The following is a 12934-nucleotide window of genomic DNA, read 5'->3' as shown; positions in this document are numbered from 1 at the left end:
AAATGTGGTTTCTTGTTCTTTGTCCTTTTGGCTTATGACAAAAAGGCAAATCCAGCTCTGTTTATTCTATCATTTGAAGTCCTATTTCTTTCTTTAATTTCATTTTCCTGTCTCACTCACCCACTGCAGTGTGTGAGCTCTGTGAGGCAGAGGAATGTGTTGCTCACTCTTCACTTCAGTGGCCCTTAGAGCAGTGCCTATCATACAGCTGGCTGGATGAGAGGAAGGAACTTAGGAGGGGAAGTTGGTTAGTTGGGCAGAGACCATCTGTAAGTAACATTGGAAAACATGCTTGTGCAAATATGTGCGCTAAAGGCTTTAATATCCATGTATTGAAAACAGCTCATATGGAGGTGCCACTAGAAGAGGAGGGTAAAGGGGCACCTGGGTGGCTCTGTCAGTTAAGCATCCAACTCGTGACTTCAGCTCAGCTCATGATCTCACAAGCCGTAAGATGAAGCCCCACGTTGGGCTCCATGCTCAGCACGGAGCCTGCTTGGGATTCTCTCCCTGCCTCTCCCTTTCTTGTCCTTCCCCCGTTGTGCTTGCTTGCTTACTCCTGCTCTCTCTAAAATATATGTAAATAAAATCCTTTTTTTAAAAAATGGGGTAGAGCATAAACAAGCAAGTCACGGAGTAAGAAGTAACAGCTGCTTGCAAATACATAAAACATTTTCTATTTCATCAATTTTTAAAATACACAAAGACAGTGAGCTGCGGTGTTTGGGCTGTCAGGTGGGCAGCGGTCTGTGCTGCAGCCAGTGCCCCGGGGATGCTGGCAGGACTCTCGGCACCACACGGGTTCTGTAGGGGCTTCAGAGCCCCAAAACCCCAGCAAAATGAGGAGAAAGTCGAAGATTTATTTACAAAAACACATAAATGTCAGGATTCCTTGTTCTACATTGGCAATAGCTTTGTATTTTCTAATGAGAAAGTCTATGTGTTCATTATAAAAAAGAAAAAGACAAGATTACAAAAAAGAAAGACAAATCTGTCTTTTCCTTGCTTTTAGGGTTTAGTGACCATTTAGAAGAGATTATAAACCCAGACCTTATAAAAGCAGTTGCCCAGATTTTCTTCTGAAACTTTAGGTTTGTATTATTCAGTTTTTCTACCGCAGGGAATAATAAATTATGGTATATTCCTGTGATGAAATATGCTGCTATGAAGCAAGGCCTTCAAATGATGTTTGCGAAAGAGATTTAACTACAGAAAAATGCTCATGATACAGTGTTGATGAAAAAGGAATGTGCAGAGTATTTTGGGGGAGATCCACGTGTTATTAAACTCTGCCTGTGGCCACATGCATAGAGAAAGGACCAGAAGTATGGATGCAGATACGAGAAGCCCTTGCCTCTGGATTGTAAACGTGTAGCTGGTTTTCCTGTTTCCCTTTATACTCTTTGGTTCCTCCAAGTCTTCCATAACAAGTGTGTATTTCTTTCATAACTGAAAAGCAAATGTGTAGAAAAGTGTATTCTAAGAGAATGAGAGGGACAACTTAGGCCAGCCCCTTCTCGCTGCAGTTGACGGCCTCCAGAACAGGCAGAAGAAAGAGCAGATCGACAGTGCTCTTCCTCGTGTGGGAAGTCTCAACTAGGTGTGATTCTTATTTTTTTTTTAATACTGTATTTCCTACATCTCACCAATGAGCATTCTTCTGCCAGGAGGAAAAGGAGAAACAGGTGTATTTCAGGGGCGGCTGCTGAAGTGTGCTTCATGCCAGCAGGACTGCAGAGGCTGGCAGAGGCCCGGGACCCTCCACACTGCCTCCCTGGCCACTGTGGCCACATGAGCAGACCTGGCCCTAGGTGGCCGCGGCAGGTTGGAAATAAGGGAATGAGTCAAGGGAAATGCCAGTTGTGAATCAGCAGAAACTGGTGACCTCTGGGGGGAGAGGCAAAGATCACGGGCAGGGAGGCGTTTGAAGCCGAGCACAAAACAACAGTGGAGTTGGGAGCTTCCTTGATAGCCTTGCCCTCACCAGATCATCACGGCTCCCAGAGGTCCGCATGGACAGGCCCCAGCCACATGGCGTGCTGCCCTAACTAAGTGATAGTGTGGGCACATAGATGGAGTGTGAGGCAAACACCAGCAACGTTAACCTGCATGAATGGTCGCCTCTGGGGCCAGAGGGGCCGGTGGAGGGCGAGCAACCCACTGCGACTTCTCTGAGGACATCTGTTTGCGCATTTTGGTTTTTTAGAATGCTTTGCACATTTTTCTAAGTGTTTTTAATTTACAATTCCAAATGACTTGAAACAAATGACTAACAATATTTCAAATTAGTATGACAACCACACAAAGGAAAGAATTATTTAAGTGACGTTGGAACCAGAGCTCTGACTATGGTGTATGTGAAATAACTCCAAGAAGAGCTTGAATGCCACTCACTAGTGCCAATGTTGGTATTGTCGTTTTCAGACTATTTTAAATATGTTCCAGGATAAATAAATGTACTAACGTGAGTCAAATCCTTCCTAACACTTCATATACAAGAAAATAAATACAGATATAAGCAAGTGTAACCTGTCATGTTGAATTTGGATTTGGAGGCCGTTTTAGGCATGGGGGTAGGGCCCTCTGCCTGTCAGCTCAGCATAAACAGCTATAGACATGGCCAGACGTAGGTGGTTGATGTCTGCAGGCTGTGGGCTCGGGACGAGCACCATGGTCACACCCTGGGCCTCAGCTGAGGGCACATTCCACGGACAACTGGGCATAGACGCAGCGGCTGTTTCCCTGGACAAGGGAGGCAGCCATCGGAGCTGGGGTTCCCAGGGGCCCGTGAGAAACACACAGGCAGGTGCACAGCTGGGAGACTGCTGCACAGGAACCAGACCCCAGTGATCAGCCCGGGGCTTTCTTAGCCGACAGCTCGGCTGCATGTGTGTGCGTGCAGTGGACAGCTGCGTGGACTAGAGGCAGGTGGAGGTTCCAGATGCCACGCAGCATATGGAAGCAACCGCGTTCCAACCTGCCAGAGTGGAGGGACATGCCAAACATGCCAGAAGCTCCGGCGACACTCCACAGAGCCCTGCATCAGGGGTGGGTTAGACACTCTGCTGGGGCCTGTGACCAAGCCTCCACGGGAGCAAGAGGCTCTGCCAGAACACTGATTTTTAAGATTGTATTTATTTTATTTGAAAGTGAGAGCGAGAGAGAGCATGAGAGGGGAGAGGTTAAAGAGAGAAGCAGACTCCCTGCTGAGCACAGAGCCTGATGTGGGACTCGATCCCAGGACTCCAGGATCATGACCTGAGCTGAAGGTAGTTACTTTACCAGCCAAGCCACCGTGTACTCCTGGAACACCACTTTCTAAAGGAGGCCGACAAAACTCAGACTCTATGTCACCTCCACAGTATTCAGGGTGCAAAGAAGCAGGAAAGCATGACTCATAACAGGGAGAAAAAATCTCAGTAGAAGCCACGGGAGGCCATCGACAACAGGACCCCTGCCTGTGAGTGTGTGTGGGCCTCACTGACAGACACACGACAGCAGAAGCAGCGGGATTGACCCTCCGTGATAGGTTTTGAAAAGGTGGGCCTCTCTCAGGAAGTAACAGAAACCTCTTTTGACACCAGCAGCACACAACGCATGCATCCCCTTTGTTGAAACAGCCTACAGATTCTCAAGCAAATAAGTGATTTTGATGTGCCACTAGTGGTGTATGAACTGAGTTTTGAGAATTCTCCCACTCCTTTTTTTAAGATATTACTGAGTTTGGGGGAAATCAAGTGTATGTTTTCTGTATAAATACCAGCCAAAAAAAACATCATAAAGCAAAGAAATACATCCCATGAAGTTTGGGACTTGAGCACCATCTGGAATCTACTGGGAAAACATCGAACAGGACACATTCTATAGCATAATTCCAGTAGTGGATTCAAGCAACACTCGTCACTGGAGAGTTGGATGTCTGCCATGTGTCACCCCACATAGAATTTGCTAACTGCAAAAGGGAAGTGTGCTCCCCAACTTAACCATGTGATCAAATTTACCACCCCTGATAGTGGGACAACCTGATGCTAAGTGTCTCCCAATTTGGTTCATCTGTAAAGCATATTTGCCAAAAATGTCTAATCTACTCTAACCGAGCATTTAGACCTAACTTGAAATTTGCAGGAACTACAGGGGCTAGAACAAGAAGCTAGATGACACCGTAAGAAAACAGGTGGATGAATCAATGAGTGAGATTCTACAAGGCAGTTAACTGGATTTCTTAAGTCAATTTCATTTAACAGAGAAAATTGTGAGTAGAAGGAAAATGTTCTAGATTAAAAGAGTCTAAAAATTGTATCTCCTGGGAGATACTCTAGGAAGGAAAGGGTCCCACCCCAACCCTGCTCCTTTACATTCCCCTCATGAAGAACTTAGAAACATGAAGGTGATCAGTTTTCCCTCCATGAACATTGCTCCCCTTCCTGGGGCTCGGGAGACCCTGGAGTATGTATGGAAACAATGTATGGTTTTGTGTTCCATTTTGGAAAAATACAAGGATAAGACTCTCTAAAAGTCATCTGTATCAAAGACGTTGTTACAGTGTCCCACCAGTGGCAATAAAACTTTCAGTTCCACACTCACCGTATCTGGAAGAAAACTGTCCTGAGGCCAGGCTGTGGTTCATCCTGAGTGATGAGGTCTGGAGTTTACAAAGACAGCCCCCACGGCAGACAAGGACAGGCTGGCATTAGTGCTGCTGTGTGAGATCGGAAGCATGTGGTATGGCAGATAGGAGCTGGATAGTGAAACAGAAGAAGACATGGGCGCTCCACGGCCACCTGGCCCGGAGCAGATGCCAGAATCAGCCACCATGATGGCAGGAAGAGGTTTTGAAGCAGACAATGCCACAGAAGAACTTATTTCTTCTAAACAATGTCCTGCTGCTTTTGTGAAATGAATCTACTTTCTGTGTGTTTTAAGGCCCAAGTGCAGCTGGTACAGGCACCACTTAGTGATTCTCCCATTCAGTGCTCTCTTTCTCTTAACTGGCCTCCCCGGCACGGCCATGGCATCTCACTTTGCACTTGACCTTGTGGGCGGCTCAGGTTGTACAAGTGTATAGGCTTAGGCATAGTAGAATAACACTTAAGAATTTGTCCTAAAAGAGTTGTATCCGTGTCCCTTTCCAGGGAAGGTGCTCGCTCAGGCTGACAGGAGAGGGCCTTCTCGGTGTCCAAGCCCTCATGACACAGCTTCAGTCCCTCCACCAGGGCCAAGACCCAGGTTCTGGAAATCTAGCTTTCCCAAAGCCGGTGACACATGAGGCCCACAAGAAGTTCTATGAAAGTAGGGTACCTTACACAGGTGGGTCTGGAAGGAGGTGTCATCACAGGAAGTTGTTAGAGACAGTCGTCTGGCCATGACTGTGAACTAGTCACAGACCAGCCCTCCAGCCTTGGGCAAGTACAAAGATGGTTTGGCTCTGTCTTCGTGGACAGTGTGCAGGCTGCATCCCCGGGACGGTGTGGCAGTTCAGTTGAGCTGAAGAAGCAGAGAGCAAAGTTTATGGCAAGACACGGCCCTGAAGAGGGGGCACCTGTGCAGAGAAGGCGCCCCAGAGGTCCATGTGGGGATCCCCTGTCAGTCCATGGCTGAGGAGCTAAGCCATCTGGGCACAAGGCCATCCCCCTCAAGGCTTACCCAGCTGCACTGCTGGGGGTGTAGGGCAGCTCAACCCTGCCCAGGTGGAGGGATCTTGCCAACACTCTTGGCATCCATCCAGCTAGACTCCAGAAAGGCCCATCCTGAGCATTAAGGACCACAGGCTCAGATTAGACCTACTTCAAATCCACCCTAATAAAGTCTGAAGCCACACTCCAGAGGAGGCTGGTCCCCCCCAAGTTAGAGGGGCCCCAACAAAGTATGACCCCAAACCCACGCACCCTCAGGGTGATCATCCAGTTATTAAGTTGCTTGTTAGAACAAAAAATCAACCCTCTTTCAAGAATCCAGTCTCTGTAGTGTATTATCCACAATGTCTAGTGTTTGATCCAAAATCACTATATATGAAAGTAGGAAAATGTGATCTGTGCTTAAGAAAAAGTAGTGGTGAGAAACCAAACCCTCAGTGTTTAGTACAGATTACTCTCTGGGCCTGGAGGTGGGCTGTGTGGGGTCCTGTTCTCGTTACCAGCTCCAGACCATTCTTCCTCCTCCTCCTTCTTAAAGACCGCCCAGTGCATGGCCCCTGTGGCCTCAGCCCCTCCTTCCCTTGATGTCAGAACCCCACTTGTGCTCCAGCACAGCTCCTGCCACACATAATCCTTGTTTCAGTGTCCACGTGGCAGGGTCCCCAGGGACCTGGCATCATGCTGCCCTTGCCCCCTCACCCTCAGGTGAGCCCATCATATCTACTCCCCCAAGTCTTCCTGCCTTCAGGTCCGAGCTCAGCTGCTCTTCTCCGGGTCTGTTTCCTCTGCCCTCAGTAGCCATCCTGGCTGAAGAGAGACCCCACAATCCAGCCTCCCATCGCAGCAGACTAGGTGGTTCTTTGAGGTTGCCTCCTCTTCAGTCAGGGGCTCCCTGCCAGCAGTGCCCCACCCCAGCCACGAATGTGCTGCAACACCTCTCACCCTCTGCCCTTGGCCAGGATCCCCGCTTCCCTCCACTATCTCTGGCCTCCTCACCTGGCTCCATCAGCCATGTTCTCACCACCCTCCCTCAGACACAGTCCAGCCAGCGCTCCCCATCCCCTAGGAGTGGCAGGTGCCCCCAGCATGGCCCAGCAGCTCTGCTACCTGGGCGCACCAAGATGAGCTCCCCACAGCAGCCACAGAGCGGATTCAGTGGCCCTTGCACCCCTCACCTGCTGCTGACCTCAGGAGACATGTTGTATCAGTTCTTCCTCAAACATGTTCTTCGTGTGGCTTCCAGGATCTCACTCTCGGTTCTGCTGTCACCCTGGTCACTTGTCAGTGTTCTTTGTTGGTTTTCAGTTTGTTTCCTCCCACAGATCTCTAGAGTACCTGGGGTTTAGTCTTGACTTTTTCTCTCCTCCCTCTCCCCAGTGAGCCTCCCCGGTCTAAACAATACCCCTCGTATGCCCCCAGCACACACACTCGTGTTCCCAGCCCAGGCTCTACCCTGGGCTCCTGAGCTTCGGCCACGACAGCATGCTCAGCATGGGGCATTGTCAGTTGACCACCTGCCACCCGGCCCGAGCAGCACATCCAGCCTGGTGTCCAGGAACCCCCCTGTGCTCCCCTCTGCTCAGTTCAATGTCAGTACCAGCCTCCCAGTTCTTCGGGCCAAAATTCTTGGAATCTTCCTTTATTTCTTTTTCTCTTACACATCATACACAAGCCGACCTCTTCCCTCTCCCTTCTACCCAGAATCCAGCCTCTCTGCCCTCTGCTGCTAGCTCCGTGGCCCCAGCCTCCATCCCCCACAACCAGCACTATGACCCCAGCTTCCTGATGTGATCCTTTTATAGTCCACAACCCTCCAAGGGCTGCCATCGCACCTCGGGGTGAAAGCCAGAGTCCCACAAAGTCTCCACAGTCTGCCCACCTTCACCACCGCCTCGTGTCATAGGCTGTCGAACCCCCACTCACAGAACAGCCTGGTACTAGAGGCTTCTCACGCCATCTGTCCAGATGCTAGCCTGCCATGTGCCAGACCCAAGGAAGCATCACAGAATTCCAGGCTGACTAAGGTGACCTCAGAGCATTGAGATTGGGAAGGTCTTTCAAGGATCCTTTGTCCTGCCTGTCGAGTGCCTGAGCTCCTCTCTGGCGTCCCTGCCCGAGGGGCCTGGGGGATCCTGGAGTGGCTCCACTTCCTTCTCATTGCACGTGTGGGCAGCTCTTGTCATCACCACTTCTCTGTAAGTGGAGCTGAAATGGACCACCCTGTAGCCTCTGCCACCCCAGGTTCACAGAGGACAGGTCTGCTCCCTGTCAGTTGGGAGGAGCGCTCTTGCTTTCTGCCTCTGTGCACGGGGGACCCTGGGGCAACCATCCCTCCATGTGTGAGTTCTAGAACAGGCACAATTGAACCTGGGGGTGAGGCCAGCAGGGCACGAAGCTGGTGTCACACCCCCTTGGTCATGATGCAGACACTCCCAGAAGCTCTCAGTTTGCCCTTATTTAAAGTTCCTGTCACCCAAAACCCTCGTGAGCAGTGACAGGCTGGAGCCAACTTCCCTGGGTCATCTGAGCCTGCCATGCGCCCCCTCCCAGCTCTGTCGTCAGGGGCCAGGGGCTGCTGGCATGAAATCAGCCCTGTGGGGTCTCTGCTCCCCCGAGATCAGCAGATAGTACAGGTCAGGGCTTCGATTCCTCTGGGAGCCGGTTGCTGGCTGTGTGCCTCTCCAAGCCCTTGCCTCCCCCTTCAGCCAGGTGCTAACTGCCTCTTGCCTTCAGGGACACTTCTGCCATCTTGTTGTCACTTGTCCCTCTGCTGTATTCTTGGAGAACTGGTAGAAACCAGGGTGGCTCGCTTCTTGGAGCCCCCTGCCCTGCCGCCTGAGGAGGAGCCACGATGTTCCACGGACAGGTGTGGACTGAGCGTCAGAGGCCCATGCTCTGACGGGCATCTGAACCCAGGGGCCTGCCATGCCCTCGTCTTGATGGTGGTTTGGGAGTCAGAGAATTCTTCCTGGCTCTTGGCAGTCAGGAGGGTGGACCGTAACATGCTTTGAGCCCTCATCCATTTTGTATCCTGGGGACATCGCCTGGGCAGTGGGAGGCCAGAGGCGGGGCATTTCCCTCTCAGACACCTGCAGTGGGGATCCCAGTAGGGCAGGCCAGTGGCAACTGATGGGACGGATGGGCCATTTGGCTGCCATGGCCGCTGCCATGCTGGCTGGGTTATGGCCAGAGCATGGAGTCAGGCCTTGGGAACAACCCCAAGTTCTTTGTAGGAAGTAGAGTCAAACCTGTTTGAACGCTTTGCCTAGAGATGGGGCAGGGCTTGGGAGCAGTGTTGCTCTGTCTTTTCTCTGCCAATCTTACCTTGGATCCGTCCGTCTGGTGACGCAGCCCCAGCACCAGGTGGGAGCGAGAGCATTCCCCATGGGGAAATGGGGAGGCCAGGGGTGAAGAGGTGACAGAGGGCTCCCTCAGGAGCCAGGGAAGATGCCATGTTGGCTTCTGGGTAGGGAGGGCCAGGCCCTATCACTGGACTCCTGCTCAGACGTGGGGGCGGGAGGCTGGGGCTGTTCCATACATGAGACTTCCCTAATGTGTGTGCTGTCCCCCAGATGAACGACAATCTGCTGGAGAGCTGGAGCGACCTGGATGAGCTCAAAGCGGCCAGGAACCTGGAGACGGTGTACCTGGAGCGGAACCCCCTGCAGAAGGACCCGCAGTACCGGCGCAAGATCATGCTGGCCCTGCCTTCTGTGCGGCAGATCGATGCCACCTTCGTCAGGTTCTGAGTCCTCCTGGCTCCTGCCGGGTCCCTCTCATCACAAGAACTGCCCAGCCATGGTTTTTATCCGCCCGTTGCTCCTCAAGCCGGCACTCTATCAGCAGTCACAAACCCAATGGCAATAAAAAGGCACTGAGTGATAACCGCCGTGTGTGACGCCGCCCTGCTTCGGGACGCCCGTGGCCAGCACGCCGCCACCTGGTGTTGGTGTGCCCATGGCACTCCCGCCACCTCTATTTCCTCTTCCTGAGAAGGGCAGGCCAGTGGGTGTGAGGGTGCTGCCCGGGGTGGGGGCCCTCAGGGGCTGGCCTGGCAGTCCAGAGCTGTTTGGTCTTGCCAGGTGATGCCAGGGTTTTTCTAATCATACGTATTTCAGAACAAAACCATGGGCACAGGATCACAGGGTCCCGTGTGCTGCAATCCGCTGGGCCCCTTGACATCCATTGCCACGCGCCAGGCCCCTTGCGGACCGCAGGCTCTCCAAGGCCAGGGCTTTGCTCCAGACCAGCTCTAAAGAGCTTACCTCTTGACAGCTCCTAATGTCACTTCCCAGTCCTACCCTGTCCTGTGCCAGCTTGTTTCTCAGAAGACTCACCTCGGTCTGAATTCAATGCCGCAGGACCTCAGCCTGTCTTGGGGTCTCCAGTTTCTCTTCTGCAGAAGGAGGACTGAATCGAGGGGTCACCACGGGTCCCTTCTAGAGCGGTGCCTTCCAGTACAGGCTGCCCACCACCACGTGTGGCTGCTTCCATTCAAATTTAAATGTGTTCAAACAAAATGAAATCTAGCACTCGCCTTGCCTCCTGTGCCTCCTCTGGTGCAGTCGCCACCTCGCCAGGGAAAGCCCTGCCCCCTCCATCCTCATGAACAGCCCAAGCAGGTCAGAGGGCCCCAGGTGGCCAGGTGATCACTGCCAGGAGTTGCAGATGTGGCAACAGTTGGCTTGCAGTTCAAGCTCACGTCCAGTTCCCGAGTCTTATCTCCGCCAGAACAAACCGTGTGGCCTGAAGCCAGGAGCACCTGCCTCGGGGAAGCAGACCTCTGGCCCCGGGGTGGGAGGGCACGCTCCCGGAAGGGGCCTTGGGATGATGGCCTTGAGGTCGCAGAAGAAAATTGAGACCCAAGGATTCAGGATTGGCACGACCTTGCTGAAAGCGTTATTCCCAGAAGCCCTGCACCCTAGCGCAAGGCCGAGACCTTCCAGAACCACGGAGGCACACTCAGCAGGAGCAGGGCCCACAGAGCCCTCTGTGGAGCTGGGATGGCGTTCTGGCCCTGGCATGGGAGGGACCTCAGCCATGAGGTCATTGATTTTTAATTTGGGAGGCAGAGTGTGGCCGGTGGCGGCAGGGACTCTGCCCGCGCGTGCCTGCCATGGCACAAGCAAGGAAAGGGGGTGATCACCAGATGCTGACAGTTGCTGCTAATGGAACTTCCCCGAAGGTAGGGAAAGAAACCCAAAGAGCCTCAAGCAAACAGGCCAGCAGGAGAAAGGCCTCAGCGGGCCCATCCTCGTGGGGATGAGACGGGGACGCTTGCCCAGAGCATCTGTGCGTTCATAGACACAGGAGACTTTGGGGATGGAGGGGGTGGGGCAGGGTGTCCTGAACCCAGCACTGTCCCAGTCGTGTGCCATCTGCATATACTGAACCTTGAACACCCTTGGACAAGAGCCAAGAGAGGATGTTACCTGCCAGCTCCCGAAGGCTGCAGACTGGGTTAGGGGGTCTCAGGGCGCCGGGCACCAGGCGGGGCAGTGGGCAGGACATCCCCTGCAGAGCCAAGTCCAGAGGGCCACAAACACCAGTGTGAACGGGAACCTCAGAGGAGGGGCTGTGGGCTTCCCAAAGCAGGACCCTGAAACCTGCTCTTGATGGGTTCGTTTACATGGCAGTGGGATTCCCGTCGCACAGGGAAGGCCTTGAGTAGAGCAGACAGCAAACAAAGATGCTCATGTGGGTACAACCAGCAAAGGCCTCATCCAAGAACCCTGGTGGAAACAAGCCCAAGGCAAGAGCAGCCGCGTCAGGGAGGCCAGAGTGCTGAGCCGCCCCCCACCACCTCCTACGCCCTCTCCGAGAAGCACGCACTGTGATAGGCCCTCCCTGTGCGCCTACCCCAAATTAGCTGGGTAGAAACCTCCCCACGCGAGGTGTCCAGGAGGGTGCCGCAGGCAGGCGCTGCGCTCTGGGAGGGACCCTAGGAGCACCTATTGAGCCTCAAATAGTTTAGCCCTGGGCTCCCCAAGACATGCTTCTCGGCAGGAAGCAGCCACGGTGCCCACTCGGAACCCTGAGGAGGCCACAGCCGCAGAGACCACGGGTCCATGGGAGAGGGCTGTGATGGCTCCACAGGGGTACACACAGACAGGAGGGCTCGAGGGACCACCAAGAACAGCCAGGAGGGAACATCCCTCTTCCTGAGGCCTGAAACAACCCCAAGAAAAAGACCCTGGGCTGGGGGGAGGCGGGGGAAGGAGGGGCAGAGGAGGCGGAATGAAGAATGAAGTGTGGGACAGCCTGGCTGCAGGGGGGCTTCACGTCCTGTGAGGCACTTGGGATACATCAAGGAACAAAAGAAGCCCCCCCCCCCTTTTATAAGATTTTTTTAAAATCTCTGCCCTGGGACAGCCACACAATTGTTTAGTTAGAAGGTAACTTGCCCTTCAGGAGAAAGCGAAGCCTATGGGCAAGCTCAGGGGCAGCAGGGGGATGGGGTGACCCTGATGAGGGGCAGACCCCAGTCAGCTGGGGAAGGAGGCTGAGGGGGCTTCAGAGAGGAGGAGGTTGAGCAGAGGGCAGGAAGAGGGAAACCTCAGAGCACCCCAGGCAGGGGGACCCACAAAGGAGGCCCGGGAACCCCAACCGGTGGGCGTGGGGCACTTAGCAGGAAGATCCCGTGTTGGGAGCTAGCTGTGGTGGGGCTGAGCGGCTGCAGGGGAGGAGGCTTTCCTAGCAGGGAACATACCCTGAGGAGGGGCGGGGAGTGGGGGGAGGGATTGGGACATAGACACCTATTGAGACAAGAGGCCAGCAGCAAGAATGGCAGCAGGCGGGCTGGGGATGGGCCAGGTGGCCACCTGGAGGAGGGTGCTTGCTCTGTCCGAGAGGATATTTGAGAGAGAGATGGAATCAGGAAAGGATCTTGGGAGGCAGGGTAGGGCCTGAGGGCAGGGGTTGAGTGAGGGGGATGACACGAAGGGCACCCATCAGACTGGGTACAGGGTGGGTCAGTGTCCAGGGAGCAGCAGTGCCCCCCACGGACAGTCTCTACCAGCACCATGCAGCCCAGTGACAGTGTTTGAACTAGCCACGTGCCCATCCCTGGGGAGAAGGCATGCTAGTACTTCCCCCATCTGTGGGATCTTGTCCCTTTCCAGGCTGCTTTGTGGCTGGAGTGGACGGGGGCCCATGCTCAGCCCACAGCACCTGCTTTCCTGAGAGGAAGGGTCGATGCCACTGACACGGGGCCTGGAACCTGGACCTGGTGGCCACACACGTGAGGAAGAGTGATTTCGGTCACCACAGCTGGAGGCTTTTCCACACTTCTGCCAATGTAT

General features: G+C 53.6%; 1 protein-coding gene across 5 annotated transcripts in view; it reads left to right on the top strand.

The window, feature by feature from the left end:
• The window catches only part of PPP1R7 (protein phosphatase 1 regulatory subunit 7), a 29020-nt gene extending 19502 nt beyond the window's left edge, over positions 1 to 9518 (top strand). For all 5 annotated transcript variants that reach the window (XM_082689718.1, XM_082689715.1, XM_082689713.1 and 2 more), the window contains one exon: positions 9206 to 9518. In XM_082689718.1, the coding sequence (XP_082545844.1) occupies positions 9206 to 9382 (177 nt within the window). In that variant the 3' untranslated portion in view covers positions 9383 to 9518. The remainder of the gene's footprint in view (positions 1 to 9205) is intronic.
• The last annotated feature ends 3416 nt before the right edge of the window (positions 9519 to 12934 follow it).

This window comes from Mustela nivalis, assembly GCF_964662115.1.
Source record: "Mustela nivalis genome assembly, chromosome: 11".
Classification (NCBI taxonomy): Eukaryota; Metazoa; Chordata; class Mammalia; order Carnivora; family Mustelidae; genus Mustela; species Mustela nivalis.
The sequence above is the reverse complement of the archived record's forward strand: the minus strand, read 5'-3'. Positions and strand labels throughout refer to the sequence as shown.